Raw genomic sequence first — 12,552 nt, forward strand, 5'->3', positions numbered from 1 at the left:
ATTCTAAGTTGGAAAATTTCCTCAAGCTGTTACAAAAATCATCCATGCCCTGATGTTTATGTATACGAGAAAATAAATCAATAACATCAATGGTGATAAATGTAAGATTATCTTTCCATATGTTAGAAGTTAAATTACCCAAAAAAGCCCAGGAATATTTGATCAAATGTGATATATTAGTATATATATATATATATATATATATATATATATATATATATATATATGTTTTAACCATTTGTCTATAATCACTCCGATAAGGTACATTTTATACAGCAGTTGGTTGTGCCCAGAGCCTACCATCTGGCACTTCTAGCCATAGCCCATGATGTTTCCTTTGCAGGTCATATGGGAATAAAATGTACAAAGAGATGTATTATGTAGAATGTCTATTGGCCTGGGATTTCTGAGATGTAACAGGGTACTGCAGGACCTGTGAGCAATGCCAAAAGGTAAGCAAGGCAGGAGACAAGGTGAAAGCTATTTGATGCCATTGCCTGTGACTGAGGAGCCATTTCAGATGGTAGCTATGGATATTGTGGAGCCTCTGAGTACCCAAAGCTCCACAGGGAAAAAGTATATCCTAGTGGTAGTGTCCCCATTGAGGCAGAAAAGGTGGCAAATGCTTTGTTAGAGAGTTTCAGCAGGGTATTCTTACCCCAAAAAAATAGTGACTGGCAGAGGTGCCAATTTCATGTCAGACCTGCTGGCTTGTCTGTGGAAGTACTATGGGGTGAAGCACCTAAAGACCACCCCCTGCCATCCCCAACTAATGGAGTTGTTGAGAGGTTAGCTCTAACTCAAGACAATGCTACGGGCATTTGGAGACCAGTTTAAGAGGGACTGGAACAAATATTTGCCCCAACTGTTGTTTGTATACAGAGAGGTTTCCCAGGAATCCACAGGTTTTTCACCCTATGAGTTGATGTATGGGCATAGCATGAGGGGACCTCTAAATTTGATTTGAGATGTGTGTGAAGGTGAGTGAGAGTCCCACAGGGAGTCTGTTGTGGCATATGTCTTAAACCTCAAGACAAGGCTCAGGGAACTCATGGACTTGGCCCAGGAAAACCTTCCAGAAGCCCAACAGCAGAAAAAGGTCTGCTATCACAGGAACACTTAAGATAGAGAGTATGCTGTAGGCCAGCAGGTAATGGTTCTCATTTCTGTCAGACACAATAAGCTGCAGGCAGCTTGGAAGGGGCCCTACAAGGTGGTAAGGTAGGTCAGTGGTGTTAACTACATGGTAGAACTGCTAGATGGGAGGCAGGGGTACAAATTGTACCATGTTAACATGATGAAACCTTACTATGATAGGGAGGCTCTTGTGCTGAGTATTTGCAGTGGATTGCAGGAGAAGTCTGAGAGGGATTTGGTGACCGATCTCCTTGGTGCGGCTCGGACTGACACCTCAGTTGAAGGGGTAGCAATGTACCAACAGCTATCCCCTACCCAGGTTTTAGAAATCTGAGCAGTGTTACAGGAGTTTGGGGACATGTTCACTGGGAAACCAGGATGCACCCACCTAGTGCAGCACCATGTGGATACAGGACCCCAAAGGCCTATTAAGCAGGCCACTTATAGGATGCCCGAGAGAGTCAAACATGACTCTGAGGGACGAGATACAGGAAATGTCAGAACTAAGGGTAATTTCAGTAGTCCAGCAGTCCCTGTGCCTCCCCAGTAGTGCTGGAACCAAAGAAGGATGGCAGCACCAGGATCTGTGTGGACTACAGGAAATTAAATAGTCACAGAGAGTCAAATGCTTATCCCATGCCTAGGACAGATGAAGCCCTAGAGCAGCTGGGTGGGGCTAAGTATTTTACCACCATTGATCTTACCAAGGGTTACTGGCAGGTGCCCTTGACTCCCAGTGCTAGAGAGAGGTCAACCTTTGTAACTCCTTTTGGCTTGTATGAGTTCACAAAGATGCCCTTTCAGATGAAAAATTCCCCAGCAACTTTCCAGCGGCTGGTAAATCATATCCTAGCAGGAGCAGGAGATTTTGCCCTTGCTTACCTAGATGATATTGCCATCAACAGTCATTCCTGGCAAGAGCACCTTCAGCATGTCAAGGAGGTGCTGGGCAGACTACAGAGGTCAGGATTGACCATTAAGCCCAGCAAATGTCAGGTGAGTATGGCAGAGGTCTCCTACCTGGGACATAGAGTGAGGAGTGGTAAGATCTGGCCAGAACCTGCCAAAGTGGAAGCCATTCAGGCATGGCCTGTCTCTGTTACCAAAAAGCAGGTGAGGGCATTTTTAGGGACAGCAGGGTACTACAGAAAGTTTGTCCCCTGTTACAGTACCATAGCTGTTCCCCTCACAGACCGGACAAGGAAAAACAGGCCAGATAAGGTAGTATGGACCTTAGCATGTGAGCAGGCATTCCAGAAGCTTAAGGGAACTTTGGGAGGACCCCATGTGTTAGCCAGTCCAGATTACAGCAAATAATTTGTTGTGCAGGTGGATGTTTCAAACCATGGGGTGGGGGCTGTACTTAGCCAGGTTTCTTCAGAGGAAGAAGAACACCCAGTGGTTTATCTCAGTTGTAGGTTCCAACCCAGGGAGGAATGCTATGCAGCTGTAGAAAATGAATGTCTAGCCATAGTGTGGGCACTGCAGAAACTTCAGCCTTATCTGTATAGAAGGAAATTCACTGTAGTTACAGATGATAATCCCTTAACATAGCTACATCAAGTCAGCCAGCAAAATGCCAGGTTACTAAGGTGGAGCCTAGGGTTGCAAGCATATGATATGACAGTGCAGCACCACAGTGGGGTTAGCAATGACAATGCAGATGGACTCTCAAGACAGGGAATGGGGTAAGGCATTACCAGATAGGCTCAACCCTCTCAGGCACCATTTCTCAGGGGTCACTTGAAAAACTAGCTTGAGTTTTCAGGGGGGGGGGGGATTGTGACACTGCCAGCCCAGCTATCTAGAATTTTGTGGATATTCATGTGTCATTTGTGAATTTTAATATGATTCATATGCTTGTCTTACAAATGTAAGAAAACTGTATGTTATATGGATATTAAACTACAGGTGCAGAAATGTGTGTTGAACTGCATGTTATGTACTGAGCTTCAAGAATGTAACCAGAGTGTACCCTACTGGAAAAGAGCAGAAATGTATATAAACTATATACTTGTGCAAATGTATATTTTAATAGTAGAAGCTGGAACATACACAGTTAACTGTAAAGTGTTTTATGATTGTGTTATCTCAGTTTCAGTGCAGCAAGCAGACACAATGTCTAGAGCTAGAGGTTTTCCTATTGTCTTGAAACATAAATAATTACTAGGTTTCAAATGTAAAAGTGTTTAATTGTTTTATGACTTCCATTTCTAAGCAAACATCTAAGAGGTATGTATTTTTCACAGAGAAATGTTAAATTTTGTTAAGTTTCTGTTAGCCTAGGAACTGAAGGTAAATGACCTGGGCATTTTGTATATTGTCTTGGACTAGAAATATCCATTCAGTGCTTCTGCATCTGCCTTGCTCTGTAAGTAAGTCTGTAAGGGCCTTAGAGTAGCGATAAAAGTAGTGGTTGTGGCAGGTGTGTGTGTGTGTGTGTGTGTGTGTGTGTGTGTGTGTGTCTGTGTGTGTGTGTGTCTGTGTGTGTGTGTGTGTGTGTGTGTGTGTGTGTGTGTGTGTGTGTGTGTGTGTGTGTGTGTGTGTGTGTGTCAGCTACTTGGGTAGGGACATGAAGCACTGGTTGGACAGAGAGGGTGCTGGAGATTTTGGTTTGACCACTCGGCTGAGATCTTAACTCTATAGCTGTGCCAGTGGGGAGTCTTACTGGGGATCTGGAGAAAGAGGCAGAAACCAGCCCCAGACCGACTGTGATCTCTGAGTGCTCTTAAGGGAAATTGTACTTTACTGTGTGTGTACTTGTCATCTTCCCAATGTGTACATCCCTCACTGGTACTAGTGGTGATGATTGAGGCTCCTTGATTACTGGGCCAATGCAGAGGTGTCACAAGATGAACCAAGTAAAAGGCTTTTCTGACCACTGTTGCTACATGATGGTTGAATGTGAGATTGTTTTCAACCTGTGGACCCAGGTCTCTCACCACAGATTGTGTGCTTAGGGGGATGCCATTGATGTGATAATCAGTAGGAACCATATTTTTGCCGAATGGTATGATAAAACATGTTTTTTTGCCTTTAACATAAGGTCATGTCTATGGCACCAGTCATTTGTTGCTGTGAGACCCTCTTGTAGTATGTTAACATCTTTTGGGGAGTCAGTGACAGCATTCCACTTACAGTTGTCCACAATCTTGGTCAGCCACAGGCCTTTTGTCTTTGCCTGGACCTCTGAGAAGTAGATGCCAAAGAGTAGGGGTCCCAGGACATATCCCTGGGGAACACTACTAGTGACTGGTCTGCTGTTGGAGGTGGAGGCACCTATTTTGACCTTGTGGTCCTATTGATGAGCCAGTTGGCCACCCACCTGATGAGATAGGGATTTACACTAAGTTGTGTTAGCTTTTCAATGATGCCCAAGTGGGGAATGTGTCAAAGGCTTTGGCTAAGTCAAGGTAAGCTGTATGTATTGACTTTTCCTTATCAAGGGCCTTGGTGACAATCTCAAAAAAGTCAACCAGGTTCAACAGGCAAGATCTGCCCTTGATGAATCCAAACTGGGTGGGGTCAAGTTCTTGGAGATTGCCTATCCCCTTGTTTATGAGATCCATAATAATACTCCCCATGGCTTTACTTGTCAAGCTAATTGGGTGATACTTTCCAGAGTCAGTAGAGGCACCATCTTTGTGCAAGGGGATGACAATGGCAGTTCTCTACTACTCTGTTGGAATGAAGCCTGTACTTAGGCTGTGATCGAATAGGGTGTTCAATGGCAAAGGTAGTTCTTGTGGGAGCTGGCGCAGAATACAGCCTGGGTCAGGTCCCATGGAAGTTGTGTTTCTTGCCTTGGATAGGGCCTTTAACACTTTGGAGATGTGAGGTACAGGACAAGTATCGGGGATGTCAAATGGGTCTTGGGTGTGGGACACGAGAGTGAAGTTTGCACTGAACCTATCTACTAGCAGGCTGGCTAAGTCAATAGGATCAGTGTAAGTGGTACCATTAAGTACTAATTCGGAACAAACCTGGGCTTTGCTATGGAGGTTCCTGACATTAATGAAGAAGGCTTTGTGGTTTCCCTTTCTTTCGTAGGCTAGTTTTGATTCATAATTGGCTTTGGAGGTTTTCACTAGTGATCTAATTTGCTTGTTGAGGCTAAGAAGGGAGTTTTTCCAATTAAGAATTTGTACCTTTTTACCCTTGGACAGCAGTTTGTTCCTTTTGTTGTAAAGTCTGTTGATAGAGGATGTCTAACAGGTAGATTTTAGTTTCCTTGAGGTTTTAGTTCAGTCGGGTATGGCTGAGTCCATGCAGCTGTACAGGTGCATGTATACTGCATTGGTGTACTGTTCAGCATAGTTGTCTACATCCTCTGAGGGGGGGAAGTGGTGTGAAGCTATTGATACCCTTCCTTAGGAGGTTGTAGTCAGTAAGCCCGAGTGGGGAATTGTGTCAAATGCTTTGGCCAACTTGAGGTATGCAGTGTGTACCATTTTGTCTTAATCCATTGCATTGGTCAGCTTTTCAAAAAAATCCACCAGATTGAGTAAGCATGACCTGCCCTGCCAAATCCAAGCTGAGACAGGTCTAGTGTTTGGAGGTTCCCCATGTCCTTATTGATTAGTTCTATGATCAGTCTTTCCATGACTTTGCATATGAGGCTCATCGGACTTATGGGTTTGAAAATGCCTGGGTCTGTATAAGGTTCTTTCTTATGCTGGGAAATGACTGTAGCTGTTCTGCATTCATTTCGTAGAAAACCTGTATGAAGGCTGAGGCTGAGTAGTGTTGTTGGGGACAGGGTGGCTAAATCATGCTTCTTGCTATTTAAGATGCATCCAGGGACATTTTAAGACCCCATGAATGCAGTACTTTAAGCTTTTGATATCACATTTAGGACTTGGTTTTGTGTGATAGCTGGAGGTGAGTCAATTTCAGTTATATCTTAACGGACATACATAGGAGATACAGGGTTAACATTACCGTTGAATTTATCAGCCAGTAGGTTCACTATACCTTCAGCCTCGGTGTGGGTAACATTGCTGATAATCAGCTCAGCACATTGCTGTTTGGTTGTTTTGCAATTATGAACATAACTAAAAAAGGTATTGTGATTGTCTTTGGCTGAGGTAGCTATTTTAGCCTGAAACTCGGCTGTTGCAAATTTGAATAAACTCCTGAGTTGTTGTTTTTATTTCATTGATTATGTTCATAGGTTCATAGGTGTGCACTAGGCTAATGGCCCTGGAGCCTTTACTAGCCTAGCCCATAGGATTACCCTGGTATCGGGCCACCTGACCTTAGTTCCCAGTGCCTCTGTCGAGTAAAGCCACTGGAGTGATCCCCGGGGTGAATTTTCTATTTGCCATCCACTCATCAAGATTTCTCTTGAAGAGGGCCAGTGAGGTGCTCTGTTTGACATGTATGAGAAGTCTATTCCATAGCATGGGCAGTCTCTGGGTTATGAACCTATCCCTCCAAGATGTTCTGCTGATTGTGGTAATGAGGTTGTGGTCTCTGGAGCATGTGGTGCGGACGGATTGGGATTTCTTTAGATGTAGCATTTCTAACAGAGCTGGGTCAGACATGGCTTTGTAAGTCAAGCAGAGATCGCCTCTAAGTAGGCGATATGAGACAGAGAATAGTTGGAGTTTTTTGAGTCTGTTCATATAAAACAAGTGTTTAAAGCCTAGGATTCTCTTTGTGAGGTACTTTTGCGCACTCTCCAGTTGTTGCAGTGGAGTCTCTGTGCACTAGTGATAGTGTAGGTTGCCCACTCTGTAGCTGGATAGTTTAGATCACCTAGGAAACTGACACTGGGTTTAATACTGTAGGATTCTAGTTCCTATAAAATGGTGCTGTGACTTTTTTGGGTCATAGACAGAGTTCTGTCGCTAGCTAAGTAGTATGAGGTCTTTCTGATGGTTACTTGGACATGTAGAAGCTCTAGTGCATCTTGCTGTTTTACCAGCCTTGATGTGAGTCTCTTTTTGATGATGGTTGTGACATCTCCACCTTTTTTCCCCTCCTGTGCAGTAACTGGTCTAAACATGTGGAAAGTGTTACAGCCCTGTACTGTTAAAGTGATATCTGCTGTTTTAAACCATGCCTCCATCACTACACATTCATCAACATCCTCCAAGGTGAGAAGGGCTTGTAGGGAGTGGAATTTCTTGTTAAGATCATAGCACTGATCAGGTAAGATCTTCGTATTTTCTTTAGCTTGTTTCATTATCTTGGTAAGTTTTCAGACTGGCATTGCCTAAAAATGGCACTATGGGTATGGAGAATATTTCTGCCAATAATTTAAACCCTAGAGGGGAAAGATGCAGGCCATCCCCTGGTGAAGCATAGTGGTCTGTCTTTTATAGCCTCCTAGACTGACAGATATTGCATTTCCCCTCTGAATAACAGCAAAAACTAAGCCAATTATTGAAGTTAATTATTTTTGGTTCATAGTGTGGCATCATCTTTGGAGAAGGTAGAATGCTGCTTAGTGTTAGGCTCATACCTTCATACCTGCATGGGACAGAATCTGAGACCTCTATCATGTCTCTCTTCATTTAGTCCAGGAAGGTACACCTTAAGTCATTGAAAGCAGCATGAACTAAGACAGAGCCATACTGCTACTTATTGTTCAAGGACTTAAGTGCATGCATAGTCTGATGAATCCTGGTACCAGGTGAACAGCTATCCATCACTCTTTCCTTGCTCAGCCTGATAAGAGGCACATTTGTATGTCTTACAGTTGAGTCCCCTATAACAAGAATGTTTGGTTGGGTCTATGCGAGCCTTACAGGCCTAGTATACATGACTGTGGGAATCACTGTGGTATGTGAGGAGGTAGGCTTAATATGCCTAGTGTGCTTTGTGTCTGTGTTGTGTTTTGGAGGTCTTTGAGGTTTAGGCAAGTTAATCTTTAGAACCTTAGAATAAGATGGATTCTGTGTTGTGTGGTGGCCATGGTGTGCTGTGATGCATGGTGTACTGCTGATGATTTTGTTTTCTGAGTTTACTGTGCGTGAGATTTTTTGTCTGCAAGGACATTATACATGTACATCTCTCACATACCGTGTTACGCTGTTTGAGTAATAGATGATTATCAGACAACATGAGGCAATTCTTACACTCTCTCAAGATACCCATCTCAATCAAGCTGGCTGCAGAAGGTGTGGGGAAGTGCTGGTCAATAGTTTTGACAGGAATGACTCTGGGGATAGTGATGACTATAACTGTTTGGAGACAGGTTTGTTTAGGATAATGTTTGGCTGGACTTCCTACTGAGTACTTCAAGTTCAAAGCAAAACAACTAGCATGGAATCCTCCTTTATTGTTGTTTAAAAATCAAACTATCAAAAATGTTAATATAACCCCCCTCCCTTGGGCATAAAGAAGGTATCAGATAAATCACTTAAAAAGTTAACAGAACAACAGGATTGTCATCAACATGTATTTCCTGAACCACAAAAAACATGACACACTACTTCCTGACTCTAATGAGGAGCGATTTACCAAAGAAACAAAAATAGGGGTCTGGCAATTGGTTTAAGGCTGTTGCTTCTAGTACTTAAAGTCAAAGTCAAAGTAAACTTTATTGTCATTCAAATTATACAACTTGTGCATCACTGATTGAAATTTCGTTACTCCTTCTCAAAATGGAGGCATTTTCATACATAGACAATCTATTACAACAGCTACTACAGACATGACACACATTATTGTTTTAGACTCTTGACTATAATAAAAATTGCATTGATAGGGAGAACTTTTCACAGTAATCATTATTGCATATTTAGGACTGCTGTAATCATTATTGCACATTTAGGATTGCATGAGAGTAAGAATTACAAGAATCCCAGTTGGATTAGTGCATCAACATTATTGCATAAAAATATGCGATACTACTGTTGGAAATTTGAACAGTCTTTTCAGAGTTCAGAGTTCAGCATAGTGTTGAGTTAGTATGAGTTTAGTAGTCTGATGGCCTGTGGAAACAAGCTTTTGTTGTATCTGGATGTTCTGCATCTCATACTGCGGTAGGGTTTACCAGAAGATAAACAGATGAGTAGTCCCTGGGCAGGGTGGGTAATGTCTCTGATAATCTTGTTGGCCCTACCGAGGCATTGCGACAGGTGTATTTCTTAGATGGCAGGGGACGTGGTTCCAATGATTTTCTCTGCTACCTTAGCCACTTGCTGAAGGGCCTTTTTGTATGCGGTAGAACAGTTACCGTACCAGGTTGCAAGACTGTTGGTTAGTATACTCTCTATGATACCTTTGTAAAAGATAGTGAGGATTGGAGAGGGGAGGTTTGCCATTCTCATCTTTCACAGGAAATGAAAGTAGAGAGCTTGACTCTGATCAAGCGACTTAACTAAGTGGGACATTACAAACACACATTATTCCATTTAGTTAAGTAACAAAACATGACAATGAGATAGATTAATACTATGTTTTTGAGCATTTTGTTATTAAAAAGTTGTTATGCTGGTAGTGTCCTTATCATTTGTACTAAAATCACCATTTGTTTTCAGGTAACTACTATTCAAACTGCTATTGAATTCAATGTGTTTTATCATTTTAACATCTTCTGTGTTTCACATTAAAAACGATACATCGTTATTTCAGTGGATTTCCCTGATTACCAAAACATAAATGATGTATAATTACTGAGAAGTGATTTATGAGTGTCAAGGATATTAAAGTATCAGATCTAACTACTGACCCCTGAAATAGATATTTCTGCCTAATGAGCGTCATGATCAACAATGGAATAAAGCAAATGAATAATAAATGTTTTTATTTATTTTAAAATGATACGATTTGTATGTTTACTTACAACAGCCAAGTGGTCTCATTTCAGCATTTTGGGTATAGACTTGGGAAATATCTGCCAGACGTTTGCATAGTGTAGCCACTGGAATATCGTATCCATATTTGTATTTCCATTCTGCTGCCTCATATCGAGCTCTCTGCACCTGAGATTGACTGTCAGCTAGGGGAAGAAATACATTGTAAGTGCGCAGTATATACATTTCTTTCACATTCTCTGGTTTCTTATGTTTCTCTTTTCTTATGTTACTCAGCGAAGCCCTCAGTGTTTCTCAATTCACACACACACACACACACACACACACACACACACACACACACACACACACACACACACACACACACACACACACACACACACACACACACACACACACACACACACACACACACACACACACACACACACACACACACACACGGTTTACCCACGTATGGCCAATTTGAACAGATCACCTAATAGCAGAATATTTGTCTAGTATATAACTATCTACTGTTTTATTGTACCTTTTCAGAAGTTTAAGTTTAATACTGCAACTCTCAAAACCAAGAAAAAATAAATGTGATCCATGAGAAATAACAGCAAAATGTGAATTTCACTGTAACACATTAAACACATTTTTGGAGGGAGAAAGCCTTTCTGCGCCCCCTAATGTGGGGGGCTGCACTCCCTATACCTCATACCCCATATACTTATATTTACTAACTTTGAGACTGGTGCATCTTGGAAACGTGGGAATTCTCTCAGGTGCAGCAATTTTAGACTTAGTATATATTTCCCCCTTCTTGCAGTTCATTTTTTACTGTGTAAAGAAGTGCAGTTATGGTTTTCCAACATACAGCAACACATTTGTTATACATAGACAATGTGTTATTCCGAAGGAAAAGGCAAAATAAGGCAAATATCAGTTTTCTGTACATGCAATAAGTGTAAGTACACACTTCATATCACAATTGCTGACAGTTTGCTAGTGGAAGAGACTTATACTTTACACCAGAAGTTTATTCTTATTTGCTAGAACTACCTCCTCTTTGTGAAGTACTTGCTAGAATGTTCTGGAAGTGACTCAAGCCTTAGAATGGTGTCACTCTGTAGTCTCAGTCCCTCCACCTTGTGTCTGGCTTACCACAGGGCCCCTGAACTGCTGTGCAGATGGTTAGAGGCTCAAAACAAAACCTTTCATTCATAATTACAGCATCATTCATGCCGCCTACACCATTTGGCTCAAACCCTGATCCCTCATGATTGATCTACTTACTGCTCTGTATCCCCCTAGCTTACTGAGACCACTTTCAACAATGCCGTGTGCAATCATGCCATCATGCCATCCTAGTTTCTTTTTCCTTCCATCCCTCATATCTGACTTCTGCCTCACACCCAAGTCCTCGGTCTGAGACATGACAGTCAAGTGTGGGTGTGCTTACATATGGCCTGTGCCATCAGACCATGGTTGCAAGTAAAGGAGTGGGTATGCTTAAATAAATTTCTGGAAGAAAGGAGTTGTGCAGCTCACTACCATTCCAGTGATCTCATATGGGTCAAAACAATGTAAATTCATGTTGCTATTTCTGATGGTATGGGAAACATATCTATTAACTGAAAAGTCATGAAAATGGTGGTGCATCCATGAGGGGTTATATTTAATTAAGAGGAGTGGGGGGTGAAGCCCCAACAACAGGGATGGAGAGGATATAAACCTGCTGCAAATATCCTTGCATTTGTATTTCTTTTTCTGCAGGGGAAGTTTTGATATTTCCGTTTCTGAAGAAAATCAAATTTGATAAATTGGAATGAATTCTTATTGTATAAGATGAACCCGGGATTCATGAAGCTCGGCGCAAGGACGGCGTTAGGCTTGCACCAACCGTGTGGCGTAGAGATGGTGCAGCAGTGCCATATGCATATTAATGAAGGCGCGCTGCCGCCACATCCATGTGCATAGGAAACGTGCGCGAGTGCATGGGGCGTGTCGATGCACCGCATGGAGGTGTGGACATGTCGGCTGTTTACATGCAACCTAAAATGCTGAATATTACAGCCTGCCTCCAATAGTAATCATACCTGTCAGTGTCCATGGATACTGAAACGTATGCAAAGCATGCAAGACAGTTGTTGCGAACACAAAAATATGAAGCAAACACAAATGCATGTAGCCGAATATTGAGTCCCTATCCCTCGAACAAATGACATTTAAAACCCCGTGCCTGTATTCTAATGCAGTGTTGATATTTATACCAAGCGGAAGTGGAATGCATCATGTTAGCACACTGCCAGTAGCTAAATCTAGCCCAATGGTCAGGGTTACCACCTGTCCCACATTGTGAGGGACAGTCCCCATCTGGGCAGTTGTGTCCATACCAAAACCATTATAAATGTAAAATATCCTGCGACCGTATGACATAATTATGTCCCACATCTCATGTAATAATCCCATACAATAGTTATTTCCATATGTAACATACCTACATGTTACAAGACATAGAATAAGCAAGTAAACGAAACAGAAGAAGCATCTAAACTGCTACAACAATAAGCTTACATTTAGGCATAAAACAAAAGTACTATCCGTTGTACTGACCATGGGTATATGTTGGCCTGTAAAATCTGTGTGTCCTGAATATATC

The 12,552-nt window shown here is 42.1% G+C and overlaps 1 protein-coding gene across 3 annotated transcripts in view; it reads right to left on the bottom strand.

Moving 5' to 3' along the window:
• Window positions 1-12,552, bottom strand: part of LOC122794445 (proteasome subunit alpha type-6-like) — a 428,663-nt gene that overhangs the window by 169,124 nt on the left and 246,987 nt on the right. For all 3 annotated transcript variants that reach the window (XM_044062831.1, XM_044062841.1, XM_044062851.1), the window contains exon 4: window positions 9,935-10,090. In XM_044062831.1, the coding sequence (XP_043918766.1) occupies window positions 9,935-10,090 (156 nt within the window). The remainder of the gene's footprint in view (window positions 1-9,934; window positions 10,091-12,552) is intronic.

The sequence above is a fragment of the Protopterus annectens genome, chromosome 1.part0, assembly GCF_019279795.1.
Source record: "Protopterus annectens isolate FY-2018-M chromosome 1.part0, PAN1.0, whole genome shotgun sequence".
In the NCBI taxonomy this organism is placed as follows: domain Eukaryota; kingdom Metazoa; phylum Chordata; order Ceratodontiformes; family Protopteridae; genus Protopterus; species Protopterus annectens.